This window comes from Ostrinia furnacalis, unplaced genomic scaffold (genome assembly GCF_004193835.3).
Source record: "Ostrinia furnacalis isolate ACB-3 unplaced genomic scaffold, ASM419383v2 OfSCF2804, whole genome shotgun sequence".
Lineage (NCBI taxonomy): Eukaryota > Metazoa > Arthropoda > Insecta > Lepidoptera > Crambidae > Ostrinia > Ostrinia furnacalis.
The window spans coordinates 311,713-326,974 of NW_021133043.1; the positions used below are offsets into that span (position 1 = coordinate 311,713).

A 15,262-nucleotide genomic window follows, 5' to 3' on the forward strand; every position below is an offset into this window, starting at 1 on the left:
TAAAGCAAAAACATAAAATATCTTTGAAATACGGCCAAATCAACTAAAAAAATAAAAATCTTATGTCAAAAAGTACAAATACAGTAACAAATTTTAAAAGTTGATATATATCATCAAAACCGGCTTGATATATATCGGATATATATCCGATATATATCTTGATATATATCCCTTGATATATATCCTCGAACCCTGGCAACAGCAGCCACTCACCGGTGTACATGTTGCCGTCCTCGCTGCCCAGCACGAAGTTATTAAGGTAGCTATACGAAGCTTCAGTGGTGAAAACGAGATTCAAGATTAGTCCGAGAAAAACGAGAATGGAAACGAGATGTGTGACGTTATTCGGCTGCGCCTGCGTATCTCTTAATTAGGATGTTTCTAAAGCCTGGTCCGTGAGCACGTAGAATTTTGTCCAATGACCCCAAGCTACCCATCCTTATCGCTCGCGCGTAATTATGTTGCTGTCGCGCTCGCACACTCACTGCGGGCGCCCGTCGCACAGTCGCGACAGCAATATAATTACACGCGAGCGATAAGGATGGGTAGCTTGGGGTCATTGGACAAAACTCTACGTGCTCACGGACCAGGCTTTAGATGTGAGATGCTATTGAGCTGCGTCTGCGCATCTCTGAAACAGGATCCACTGGCTGGTGTATGGAAACGAGATGACTGTGATGACTCTGTAATATTATGGATGCAATAAACAATTGAGTGTTGGGTATCCTCACCGGTGTACATGTTGCCGTCCTCGCTGCCCAGCACGAAGTTGTTGACGTCTCCGTGTGGGAAGCCCATGCAGGTAACGGCCACGGCCTTGCTCTGGCGGTGCTGCAGCTCCAGCGTCTCTTGCGGCGCGGACAGCATGTCCAGCGACCAAGTGCACATGCGACCGTCGGTGGACACCGAGATGAGGTTGTGCGCGTTCTGGCTGCCTACCACTGAGAGGCAGTATACTGGGTGCTGTAGGTATACGAAGGATGATTAGTATCATGACTAAAATTCCAGCAATATTTCGCAAAGTAACGCAAAATAAAACACCTGTAAAGACACTTGGAAAAGACGGCTTTAGGTCATTAGCACTAACAGTTCATTTCATATCTACTTCAAGAGCACGACCCTCTCCAAATTCTGCGAGTCAAATGGAGTATTTAACCTATTTAAGGTAAATACTAACCCTCTCTCTGATGTTTTGCTATGCCCTTGTAAGGCGTCACATGTATACCTCTATTTTGCAACAACATATAAATTGTAATGTGACATGCAATAAACGTTTGAATTTGAATTTAAATTTACATTCCCCACGCATTTCTAGTCGGGTTGGAGAAGCCTGATATTCCCATACTTGTCCCAAAGTCGCACTACAACCACTGGAAGAGTGGGAGTGGTTCTATTCCACGCTACCACCGCACGTCTTCTATGTACAGTGTGTCCGGGCATGTAGTGATCAAACTTTAAGGGCGTAATCTATTGACAATTTTATCGATGAAAATACTTCAAATTTGGGGCCTGACCCATATCTCGAAAAATTACATCGATTTAAGTTTTTAATTTTTAGTTTACACCTCTTCTTTAAAAAACAAGTGAAAGCGTGGGTAGCTTCACATTAATAGGCAAATATTTTATATCATGCAATAGCCAATAAAATTATCTATTAGTAGAAGAAGAAAGCAGACACAAGTTTCATACATTTTATAGGAGTAAGAATGGATTCAATTAGAAAAATACATTACTTTTTTCAGTTCTTTTTCAGTTATTTTCCAACACAAGAAAAACCAGGTCGTTAAGGTATGTTTTATTTGCATTGTATTTTTAGTATTTGAGCTATTCTACAAAACGAATGTAAATTTATTAGTCTACGTCTATTAGTTTCGACGTAATTGTTGAACAAAGATACCCCTTCCCAGCGGTTTCCATAGCGCACGCGACATGCGAAAATGCACTGCCTGAAAGAATCACACAACCTATTCCGATTACTATGGAAACCGCTGGGAAGGGGTATCTTTGTTCAACAATTACGTCGAAACTAATAGACGTAGACTAATAAATTTACATTCGTTTTGTAGAATAGCTCAAATACTAAAAATACAATGCAAATAAAACATACCTTAACGACCTGGTTTTTCTTGTGTTGGAAAATAACTGAAAAAGAAGTGAAAAAAGTAATGTATTTTTCTAATTAAATCCATTCTTACTCCCATAAAATGTATGAAACTTGTGTCTGCTTCCTTCTTCTACTAATAGATAATTTTATTGGCTATCGCATGATATAAAATATTTGCCTATTAATGTTAAGATACCCACGCTTTCACTTGTTTTTTAAAGAAGAGGTGTAAACTAAAAATTAAAAACTTAAATCGATGTAATTTTTCGAGGAATGGGTCAGGCCCCAAATTTGAAGTATTTTCATCGATAAAATTGTCCATAGATTACGCCCTTAAAGTTTGATCACTACATGCCCGGACACACTGTATATCTGCAAGTCAGCAAGTATTGTTAGCTGTAATAAAAGTAGAATGGAAAAGAATGGGAGTGGTCCTATTCTATTTGGAACCAGAGAGCTGCTACTGCTACTATATCAGCAAATTAGTAAGTACCATTAGATGTAATGACGCAGTTACACTATGCGCAAAATTTATAAACACGCACTTCAGTAGTTTTTCCGTGTGTCGGTGATTTCCCGCTTAGTGTAACTGCCCTATAGTGTAGTACTAGTGGCTGCCCGCGACTTCGTACGCGTGGATCCCATTTTACCCCCTTCATCTATCTTACGCGGTTTAGATTTTTTCATACAAATGTTTTTTCCCGCTAACTTCCGTTCCCGTGGGAATTTTGTAATATCCTATTGTAACTAAGCTTTAAGTTTACTAAGGTACCTGCATGCCAAATTTCAAGCGTCTAACTTAAGCGGTTTAGATTTTTCATAGAAAAGGATTTTCCCGCTAATTCCCGTTGCCGTGGGAATTTCGGGAATTCCTTTCTTAGTGCACCTCTACGGTACCTAAGCTACCGTCCCTTCCAAAACCAGAGGCATATTGAGAATTGGACCAGATGGATTGGAGAAGCCCAATGTTCCTATACTCGTCCCTTAGTCGCCTTTTAAAACCACTAGGAGAGTGGGATTAGTCCTATTCCCCTATGCTGGAACCACACGTCTTCTTATATCTAAGACTGCAAATTAGTAGTAGTACCACAGAATAATGATAAGTACTACGTACAGAAGTTTTACTTCGCGAAGGTATTTAAAAAAAATGTATGCTCAATGTCATTAACAATATAGTGTAAATTCAGCTTGTCTCAACAAGCACCATTTTGTTGACAAACGTCAGTGATTGGTACTGCGCCGAAGCTATAGGGCTGACTTCGGTAAAATGATGTGACGTGAGGTGCCAAACTGCAGAAAATGGCGGAGGAAATACATGATTTAACAAGAATACGTGTTCGTGTCAATGCTCGCTCGTATGTGAGGCCTTGTCGAATAGTAATCCTGTAGGGGGCCATCGTGCGTGTTTGTTTCGATGTAAACTCGCGGAGATGAACAGGCCTGGTAGTACTCGTACGGTACTAGCTAGGTGAAAGTGTATTTACCGTGTGCGCGAGCGAGGACAGCGGCGTGCGCTGTACAGGCGTGCGCTTCTGCACGCGGTTGTCCCACAGCACGATCTGCCCCGAGTACGTGCCGCCCAGGATCAGGTTCGGGTGGAACCTGACGTCAACACAATAAAAATTCATAAATTCATAAAATTCATTTATTTTTGCAAATAGGCTTTAAAAAAGCGCTTTTACACGTCCCAATATTAACCCTACCACTGCTTCGGGACAATAAATGGGCCAGTGCTGAGAAGACAATCATTTATTAATACAGCAGTTGGTGCTTAAAACACTGAAGTAATTTTAATGAATTTTGGTAATGAGTTGACCAAAGTTGCAAAAACGCAACATAATGCGGTCAAATAAGTAACTGGAACACGACGACGACGACGAAATATCGTAAAGGTAGCAGGGAAGCGCTGGACGCAGGCCGCTACCAATCGATCAACGTGGAAAGCATTAGGCGAGGCCTATGTTCAGCAGTGGACGTCCTATGGCTGAAATGATGAAGTAACTGGAAAGGAATTATTGTGAGTTAGTGTGACTTTGAACTTGACGTTGGGTTTTGGGACACTCTGTATAGTTGTTGTGCAGTTGCTGCATGCATTTGTATACAGAGCTGCTGCTTTGCAGTGAAATCTAATTAAGTCTAAATCGCGTCACGTGGTCCTCACCTAGCGAAGGTGGCGCTCATGACGGGCGACTGGCAGTGGAAGATGTCCTCGGGCGTGTTCTTCTTGAACTTGGTGTTCCACACGAGGCACACGCCGTCGCTGTTGTGGCAGGACGCCAGCATGGGCCCGGGTGTGCCTAGTGTGCAGCGTTGCCAGTTTTTTTTTTCGCCAAGTCGGGACTTTGGTACTTTTTGAGTGAAAATAGCGGGATTCTTCCGTCAAAATCGGGACATAGTTAAAAAACGTATAATAATCAAAGGTTTTCAAATATTTATCTTTTTATTTGACTTAAAATTACGTTTACGTGACAATAGATAGCAAAAGTAGCCATAGAAAATGTATTTTTACAAAAAAAAATATTTTAAATCAGTACTACTAGCACGAAAATCTTTCGAGTTCAAATCGTTTGCGTACTCAAATCGCCATCAAAAGATTTAGTACGAAAACTACAACAGCACCCTTGTGGACGTGTCGTAAAGTGAACTTAGTGTAAGAAATGGTTGCAGGAAACTTATTTTAAGAATCAAAATTGTCACGTTATCGTTTAATTCGAAGGTTGAGTATCGAACTTTATCGAATACGCAAACGATTCGAAGACGAAAGTTGTTCATGCTAGAGGTACAGATTTACTCTATCATTAAATTCGTCTTTAGAATAAAAAAAGAAAAAATATCGAAATTAAAAAAGTTTTAGGTATTATTTACAATAATATGGCGTTTCAAACAATAGTCTGGTGAAGTGAGTGTTTCTCTCCGAAAAGCGGGACCGAGCCTGTCCCGCGCGGGACATTTAAATTTGATTAAAAAATCGGGACGTCCCGCCAAAATCGGGACGTCTGGCAACGCTGCTAGTGTGGCACTCACCTAGCGAAGGTGGCGCTCATGACGGGCGACTGGCAGTGGAAGATGTCCTCGGGCGTGTTCTTCTTGAACTTGGTGTTCCACACGAGGCACACGCCGTCGGGGTCGTGCGGCGCGTCGTCGCTGTTGTGGTAGGACGCCAGCATGAGTTCGGGATGAGCCGCGGACCAGTCCAGGCACGTCACGCAACGTCCGCGCGACCAACGCTCGTCGTAGAATGTGCGGACGAGGGATAGGCGAGCGTCGGACTTGTCGTCGCTGGAAAACAAAAGAATATATTATTTCATAGCCTGTAAAGCCTGGTCCGTGAGCACGTAGAATCCCGTCCAATGACCCCAAGCTACCTATCCCTATCACTCGCGCGTAATTATGTTGCTGTCGCGACTGTGCGACGGGCGCCCGCAGTGAGTGTGCGAGCGCGACAGCAATATAATTACGCGCGAGCGATAGGGATGGGTAGCTTGGGGTCATTGGACGGGATTCTACGTGCTCACGGACCAGGCTTTAGCATAGTCAATACTGAATTACGTTTTATAATTTGGAGGAATGGGAATCTATTCTTTTCCGGAATCGATAAGAATGACAAAGCGCAAAAAGCGGCCAGCACACATCGTAGAATGTTGAGCGGGTGACTTGGTCGTCATTGAGGAGACATTGAAGTGTAAGGGTGGGACTTGATGACGCGGCCGGCGCGTCTGATGACTCGCTGGAACTATGTAACTGGAACTATAACTCACAGCGCGTTCTCGGCGTCGCCGCCGCCGGTGTAGTCGGTGTAGATGTCGACGGACTCGGCCAGCGCGCGCTCGATGACGCAGCCGGCGCGTCTGATGACTCGCTGGAACTATGGAACTAGAACTATGACTCACAGCGCGTTCTCGGCGTCGCCGCCGCCGGTGTAGTCGGTGTAGATGTCGACGGACTCGGCCAGCGCGCGCTCGATGACGCGGCCAGCGCGGCTGCTGACCCGCTGAACCTATGGAACTGGAACTATAACTCACAGCGCGTTCTCGGCGTCGCCGCCGCCGGTGTAGTCGGTGTAGATGTCGACGGACTCGGCCAGCGCGCGCTCGATGACGCGGCCGGCGCGGCTGATGAACCGCTGGAACTATGGAACTAGAACTATGACTCACAGCGCGTTCTCGGCGTCGCCGCCGCCGGTGTAGTCGGTGTAGATGTCGACGGACTCGGCCAGCGCGCGCTCGATGACGCGGCCGGCGCGGCTGATGAACCGCTGGAACTCGGCTGACAGCATGATGGTTTGCTTCTCATCCACGCTCAGCTCGCGCACTGGAAAACATTGCTACGTTACGTTCTGCCTCTGTGCGTGTTCAAACTTGGCTTTGAATTTTAACATTTAGAAAGAAAGAAAGAAAGAAAGAAAGAAAGAAAATAATTTTATTTTGACAACAACAGATTCAGGGAACAAAGACATACATAAAAAAGAAAAAAAATTACTTAGTTGCCAAAAAAGGTCACCCATTTATTCCATTTACTCTCAAAGACAGTTACAAACTCTTCCAAATTCCGATTCGCGAGGTAGAAGAAACAGGGGTGGAAGAAGGATTGCGAATAGATGTTTTAGTAAGAGCATTAAAGCAATTTAACTTTTCAATGTAATAACTTAATGTACAGTCACGGAATGAAAAGGTTCGTCAGTTTTCAAATTGATTCCTTCAACGAATCGCGAGCACATATTACCTTTTGAAACTATGTTACAGAATAATCTCGAGTTAGAGAAAATCATCTTTAACTGTTCGTCAGTAAAGTTCAAAATTATTCAGATTAAAGTTGTTTGACGATTTATCTTGTCAAGAAGATTATTATGATTGATAAACTAAAACCTTCTTGTTGGTTCAACCTGCCATTATTATTTCTATTAAATAAAAAAAAACTATTGTCAATTGGTCAATGTCATCATTGCATTGCACTGATGGGATAGAAAAATAAACAAGCAAAACCTTATTCGTTAGCAAACGTCATATTTATTTCGGCCGTTTGGTGTAGTGGTTCAGAACGGACTACTATGCCGAGAGGTCCCGGGTTCGATTCCCGGCCGGGCAGAAATTGAAATGATGAATTTTAATTTCTGTGACGGGTCTGGGTGTTTTCTATGTATAATATGTATGTATTTACAAAAAAAAAAGTATATAAGTATGTTTATCCCGTCGTCTAGTACCCATAGTACAAGCTTTGCTTAGTTTGGGACTAGAGGCGCAGTGTAAAATGTCCAAGGATATTTATTTATTATTATTTATTTATTTAAATGTTAGCAGGACTGTTTCTTGCACTGTTATGTTGGCAGGTTTGACTCTTACAGTACCTAGTGCAAGCGAAAACCGACACTAAGGTGACGAACCTTTTCATTCCGCGACTGTACATCAGAACAGCACATAGGTAGGCTATAAATTAACGAAACCCGCGTAAGGCCCGGTTTCCACCAAAGCGGAGCGAAAAAGTATTTTGAATTACCAATCCGATTTCCTGGATTCCTAAATGAAAAAATCTGATTGGTTATTCAAAACACATTTCCCCTCCGCTCCGTCTAGGTGGAAACCGGGCCAAAACCACAATAAAGTATCAACTATCAACGCACCTTTCTTCTCTTTCTCCTCCTCTTTCTTCTCCACCGGCGCGGCGGTAACAGCCGGCTGCACCTCCTTGACGGTGGGCAGGCCGTGCGGCAGGATGCCGGGCGGCAGTTTGCCGTGGAACGCCGCCTCCTCGTCGTCGCCTTGCCGCGCGCCGTCGCCGTCGAATGTAAGCACTGGACGGTGAATAAGAATGGCCCTTGCCGCGCGCGCGGGAAGCTACAGCCTGTTGCGCACGGCTGATTTACTAAAGAAAGACTGGTTATCTTGACGATATGTTATGTTACTTTACTTTGGTGGAAACAGGCCTCAATTTATGTTGAAAACTGCTGATGCTTGCAATTTCATGTGGTCGAGGCTCCAATCAGAATTATTTACGTTTGCGTAAATCGGCCGTGCGTAATAAAGAATTTAATTACATGAAGTTACTCATTTTCACCTTTAACGGCCAAACTATACACGATGCTCTATTAGAGACAGATATTTGGTTAAATTCTATCCCTTGTAGGGCAATTCATGGATAGATAGAACATTATATTTTGTCACTGAATGAACAACTGAAATGGTAAGGCTCCTGATAAACATTAATTGAAAGGTTTTGAGAACTTCATGAAAATAGATCGTGTAAAATCAATCGTTGCACTATATGATAACTACTTTTGTGCCCTAACTAGATGATTTAGTTCGGTAATACGTAAGCAGTTGGCAAGCTAGTGTCAGATTAAATGGCATGGAGATACAGATCAAAAAATGGATCAGTAGCACTAAAATACGTATTGTAAATGGAAATATTAATGTAAATTGATAGGCTAGCAAATGTAATGCAAAAATTAAAAATCCAAAGATTATTATCACAAGTAGGAATGTATAATGCAACAAACTGCTTACATATTAAGCAAACCATGATAACTACGTGTTCATGGGTGATGATGATCGAGTGTATTAGACTATGGTCGGAAATATTAGCACAACTTAAGCGCGAGGTTTCACATGACACACACGACTGCTGACGAACCGTTGTGGTCTGTCAAGAGAAGAAAGAAACTACTTGCAGGCTGGAATCTTTTCTTATTTTTTTACTAGCCTCATAGCCAGGGTCTAAAGATCAGTATACGTGCTGGTTTATTGGTGATTCGTTTCGCGCTAAATTTGAAACATTCTGTTCAATCTCTGGCCACTGCGATACAAGCATATGCTTAGTGCAGTCTAAAATTGGATCTTTCGGAAATAAATACTTTTTTTAACTTTAATTATGATATTTTCTTTTACTGTTGAAAATATCTGTTTTAATGTCATTAAGAATATTTTGTTTTGTAGGATATCGTAACAACTTGACAGACCACAGCATATTTAATGCAGATGAAGCGAAAGTTTGTATGTAGTGTCAATGTATGATGAGATTGATAGTTACAGTAAAAATCCCAGCATTTAATGGGCTTTAAGGGTTCCGTCGTAACTCGAGAACACTTTAGTCCTACATATTATCACAGGCATTTTGATAGAAGAATTTCAAGAGCATAAATTCTGCGTACAGAGTATTTTCTATGTTTAGCACTTCCTATTTTTTTGTCATTTACTGCGGAACTCTACAGAACCATTTACTGCGTGTGCTTTTTCACGCAATTTAGTTACATGTCTAAGATTTACTATATCAATAAAAACTTTTTTGTTTCAGAGAATTTTCAGATCGACTGTTAACGGAAGTGCTGAAGATGATTAGTGATTACCTACTCAGTTCTTGAATTCAATTTTGCGCAGTTTAAACATTTAAAACAAGACAGAACATCTAGTAATGTTGTTATAATGACTATTAGCGCTCCAAGTGGCCAAATAATCAACTAAATACGAATCACTCAACAGCAAAAGGGCTATCTAATTTTCAAACAGTCAAATCATTAAGCTTTGTATGATCCTAGTTCACTTCTAGCTTAGAAATACAATTGAAAGCAGACATTTAATAAACGATTAAATGAATTAACCGTTTAACTACTTGGCTGTAAACTTAGGCTAGTTCTAAATATGATAAAATGAAAACATCTTTTGTAAAAATCTAGCGAATCTTAGTTCTAAAACACATTAAAACCAATTAATAAAGCGCGTTTAGATGACGACTAATCTACTGTGAGAACTACGTCCATGCAGCGCTGACCGACCGAAGCGGAATCATACCACGTTCTTGTGTACCTTCTATGTTAGCAGCATTAAACGAGAAAGCATTACTGTAACTATACTCTCATGAATCATCATTTCAGTTTTCAGAAGCCGTAATAAAAAGGCAAAATTTAAAAATGAAAATTCAACTCAAAAGCTGTAAGCTACTAACAGCTACGGAAAACTGAACGTTGTGTACGGTTGTCCTACAATTAATAAAAGCAATATCGAAATCTGGTATTACTATGTAACCTTACAGTTAAATCAGCGATGGATTTTAATATCACCTTGAACTCAATCTGGTCTAATCTACAATCATTACTGCGTTTGCAACTCATCACACAAATCATTTAATTAAGCGTCAATTATTAAGTGACAGAAAGCTTCGAATTACTTAAAAAAAATATGCAAAAAATCACAAAACTTCCCGAGCTCTCCACTAGAGAGATACATGTCTCACTATAATAAAAATAAATATAACCATAATAAAATATAACCATTTTCAAATAATTAAAAACAATATGACGGACTTTCATGCAACACATGAAAATAATTTCTGTCACATGCACAATGTCTCAAAACTATAAAATTATAACGGGGCTGACAAGGTCATTTTAGCTCAAATATTAGTCGTATGTAATGCATGAAATAAAATGGTACTTGTCAGGGCTACATTAAATGACTGGACCGTATACAGGCTGTTAGATTATTGTTAAAAGATTCACAAGTTTCAAAATATAAAAACTGTCATCAACCTGTATACGATCCGAATATGTATATTAGATACTGTATGTGCTAGAGTTAAATGTTGTTGTTAGCTATTATACTCATAAATAGCGTTACATATATGAAGAATAAGGTAAGTAACCAAACAAAAACATGCTAAGTGACAGTGGCACAGGCTCTACAAGGGCAAATTTAGTTCAATAATGATTGATTATGTTTCGGATTTGAAACCTACCTGTGAACTCGTCCTCCCACTCTAAACCCGGGTTTAGATTGTACTCATCTTGAAAAAGGGAGGAAAAACAAAAATATGTCAGTATTTTTTGACCATTATATATATAAAAAATATTCAGACTATACATAGATTAGCATATCCACAGTGCTCTCATTTACAGCATGACCTAACGTGGCTCGCTTGTGGAACTTTGGACTTGAAGCAAAGAGTCAAACGACTGCTCGTCAACCATGAGGCCTATTTTTGAATAGTACGAATTACAATTCGCCTAATCATTTGCACAATACATACAGGAATACATATGCAATGTGTGCGAACGCGTGTGCGAAATACAGTTCGAATGATTCAAAAATACGTCTCTACTTTATAGATCACTGAAAAACGCTTTTGCTTTTATCTTGACCATTGGAAAGACGACAGAGACATTGTCGTATATCCACATTTCAAATGAAAGCAAATTAATTTCTCAGCGGTCCTCACAAGTCTACGAGTTCCACCAGTCCCGAGCTGATGTGTTAAGACCTGTGCAGTGTTTGTTAGTAGAATTGGAAGGGTAAGTCAGCGTGAGATGATATGGCGAACCCCATACTACCACCATAAACGATATACACAATATAATTATTATATTTTATAACTTTTATATTATTTTTCTTCTTTTAAAATTTGCGGCCATATCTGCGGGCTTGGGAAGCCCCGTGGAGAACTCTGGAAGGCCACATTATATTTTTTTTATATTAAATGGACATCACAACAAACTAGTATTAATCTGCGTGTCACTCAACCCCCGCAAGTCAAGACAACCTATTCCAGATTTCTTGATAAACAACTGTATGATGTATGATATCGTGACATCTATTTGTCTATGACTATCCATAAATCTAGATTATATTTTATCAAGTAATCTGCGACTAATCGCGCCTAGACCTTGTTAGTAAGAAATAACTAGAAGCGTGAAAGAAAGGATTCTCTATGTACAGGTCTAAACCGATATGAGGGATATATTACAACCGACACCAGTTAATCACGACATGAAAGATAGTTAACGTTAAGAAAACGACAGAAAGCGACCGGGAGGAATAATGACTTACCGTAGTAGTCGGTTGCGTGTGCTAAAAAAGGACAAAAAATAAAAACATTACGTCAGTCAACAATTGTGATTCAGCGACGTGTATACATAGGAGACTGCTAATAATATTGTCTTAATAAAAATCCCAAATGAAGATCTCTTTTCAAATATAAATTATATTTACACAGATACTTATTATACCCACATACAATAAAACAAACGGAGTGATATTAACAATGAGGTTTTGTTATTTATTCTCATGAGCCCATGCGAATGTTTCTCGTGTGCGTTAATAATGAAACATGCTTGGACCAATCAATGAATCCAAAATTTCAACCCCACGTAAATTAATAAGTGTTTGTTATTTAAAAAAACGCATGCATTTTTATATTTTAATGCCTAGCCAAACCTGTCAGACATTTTCACACTAACATTTAGACTTTTATACATTTTTATGTATGAATAGACTAGAATGAAATAAACTATTAAATAAACAATTTTCTCTTTTTAACACGGATTGGCTAAGCATTTTGAAATGATTGTCCTTCAGATTAATAAAAAGTTTTAATGTGATTTTATGATATGGACAAAATTTTGATGGCTACCACGAACAAAGTACGAAATGGTGAACCATATCAGCTTTTTGTGTAAACATAAATATAATTTAAAATGAAATTAATGAATGAACTTATTTTTTTCGAAGTCAAAAACACGCATAACAAAAGAATAAATCATAAAAGATAAATAAAACAAAAAGGAAACGGAATAAATTGAAATAAGGACGTCATAAAACAATTGAACAATTTAGCATCTATTTTTTAAGCTGTACCTTGTTCGTGGTCGCAAAAAACATCGATATAAATAAGTTAATGAGTTGTTTTACCTTTGCGCGGCCGCCACCAGTCCTCCATGTATCCTGCAAGCGGTGAGGCATTGGAAGAGCAGCCTTTTTTATGGTAGCACGAACACAAACATTGCACCGAAACTCATACAGTATTTACTTTTGTTATTCGATCGTGAGGTGGACAGCACGAAGTGAGAGACAGCACGGTATAAGCTGACAGAAACTAAACTTCGCATCTAAGGAGACTGCGGCCTGAATCGAATGAATGTAGCGTGTTTCTTTTTATTGGATAGCTCCAAATATCCTGATATTCCTGATGTTTTTTTATTTTATTATTACGCTCGGAAAAGTAAATCAATAATCCGTTGGGGCGCCTTCAAATTAGAGGCCCGAAAAAGCGCTGCAGTGGCGCCACAATTTTCAGAAGCGCACAACGCGCGAAAACTATTTCGTAACAGCAAGATAGAAAGATATTGTGCTGTGAAGCTTACTAATTTTCTTTTTCTTTTTAATAAAGAAGTAGGAGAAGCAAAAAAGTAATGGTATTATCTAAACTATCACAAGGAAAGGAAACACGCTGTATATTTTTAAATGTTTTTTTTTAATGTTGTGTGTGAAGTTAGTTGTGTTAGTCAATTCAGGCAACAAGCCGAAGGCCAAATAAAATAAAACGTGAATGAAAAGTAAATACTGCAATAACTACAGATGTCGTTGGTTACAATGAGTCAAATCATTTGCAAATCACACTGAGAACTCTATTTCATTAGAATATTTTATATCAAATAAAATCCACACATGATCATGTTACTTTGAAATTGTAAACTTATTTTGATTGATTTTCAATAGTTTTATGATAGTGATGGTTCAGATATTGTTTAAGTTAGAAAAAATGTTAGACACATGTTTTTGTAAACAATATCCAATCCACATAGTTTGCAAATGACACGGTTAACCAGCACCCAGACATCACAGTTAATCACGAGGTTATAAACTTCACAGTGTAAATGCAAATTCTCAAATCATAAAGAAAAAGAACACAAAAACATACAATAATATATGTGATTGTCGAAATATAAGTCTGGAAAACAATAAAATTCTACATAAGATAAAAATATAATAAATTAGTTCCACACATTAAAACAGACAGTGCATATAATTTAAGTTATAATATTGTTAACCATAAGATTTGTAACCAAATTTTTCAATATTATGAGAATTTGCACAATCATTTTATTTTATTAAATTGCAAAGGGGATGGTCAATTCTATAAATCCACAAAAGGACATTCTCTCTTTTTACAAATGTTTACAGTCTTTGTTTAAACCAGAAAGGAACTTGGATTTTACATGCATAGGTGCATTGTAAGAAACCAAAGAGATCAAAAATCTAAAACATAAGAGAAGATTATACTTTTAACAGCAGGAATACTTTTAAATCTAAATAAGGAGCATGTAGAATAACCCAAGTTCCTGTCAGTTTTAAGTTCATTATTGTATTGACATGTTAAAATCATCTGGTATTTAAATCCCAATTTTTTAACATTGTTTAATGAGAAATATTTCATTGAAATTCTAAGGTAGTAATAAAATTCAAACTTACCATCTCTGAGCTCGGTGACACCGGAGGCAGTGGTCTGAGTCTGCTTGGCGTACGTGACATTCTCTTTAGGAGGAATGTCCGTGGACTGGACCGACACAACTTGCAACAGGTTGGGCTTCTTCACACCACTGTAAAAGACATGTTGAAAGTTGACAAAACCTACCAAACCAAACCTACAAACAAACGTGTACGTATAATTTACTAGATTTCCGCCCGCTGCATAGCCCGCGTGACATTTTGTCCGTCACAGAAAAACTTTACCGCGCGTGTTCCTGTTTCAAAAACCGGGATAAAAACTATCCTTTGTTCTTTCACGGGACTCACAGTATCTCTCATCAAAATCGGTTCAGTGGTTTAGGCGTGAAAGCCACATAAGACGGACAGACAGAGTTACTTTCGCATTCATCCCTAGGGCTCCATATCAAAATAATGCCAACTCTAACAATAGTCCTCAATGGAGCGCTCGAAATCTGAAGGAACTACTAGTGTTTAAAATACTGAACCATGCGACAGCAGGCTGGACGACAGCTCCTCCGGACTCCGACGACAGCATCTCGTCCAGCGGGGTTACTCCGAAAAACGTTATCCGAACTTTCGAATGTTGCTATCCCTCTTACGCAAAGCGATATGCCAGCGCGAGCGACGGTAACAGATAGACCCGAAAGAACGTAAACGGTGTTTCGGAGTAGCCCCGCAGGTCCCGGCGGCTGGATGCGGCCGATGCTCTTTGCTGAAGAAACAAAGTACTGACCCATGCGACGGCAGGCTGGACTTATCGGTGTGCGGCAGGCTGGCGTCAGGCGAGGCGGCGTCAGTGACGTCATGGAGGACAGCGACGACAGCACGTCCTTGACTGGAGCCACTCCCAGCGACGACAGCATCTCGTCCAGGTCGCGGCGGCTGTCCAGGCTGGATGCAGCCGATG

General features: G+C 39.8%; 1 protein-coding gene across 14 annotated transcripts in view; it reads right to left on the bottom strand.

The window, feature by feature from the left end:
• The window catches only part of sw (cytoplasmic dynein 1 intermediate chain short wing), a 33,683-nt gene that overhangs the window by 15,334 nt on the left and 3,087 nt on the right, over positions 1–15,262 (bottom strand). For 3 of the 14 annotated variants that reach the window (XM_028309618.1, XM_028309620.1, XM_028309621.1), the window contains exons 4-12: positions 14,338–14,465; positions 12,778–12,810; positions 11,917–11,937; positions 10,829–10,876; positions 7,722–7,892; positions 6,259–6,415; positions 5,129–5,383; positions 3,589–3,706; positions 732–963 (exon numbers count right to left, since the gene is read on the bottom strand). In XM_028309618.1, the coding sequence (XP_028165419.1) occupies positions 732–963; positions 3,589–3,706; positions 5,129–5,383; positions 6,259–6,415; positions 7,722–7,892; positions 10,829–10,876; positions 11,917–11,937; positions 12,778–12,810; positions 14,338–14,465 (1,163 nt within the window). The remainder of the gene's footprint in view (positions 1–731; positions 964–3,588; positions 3,707–5,128; positions 5,384–6,258; positions 6,416–7,721; positions 7,893–10,828; positions 10,877–11,916; positions 11,938–12,777; positions 12,811–14,337; positions 14,466–15,262) is intronic. The other 11 variants (XM_028309619.1, XM_028309632.1, XM_028309624.1 and 8 more) reach the window with 10 other exon arrangements.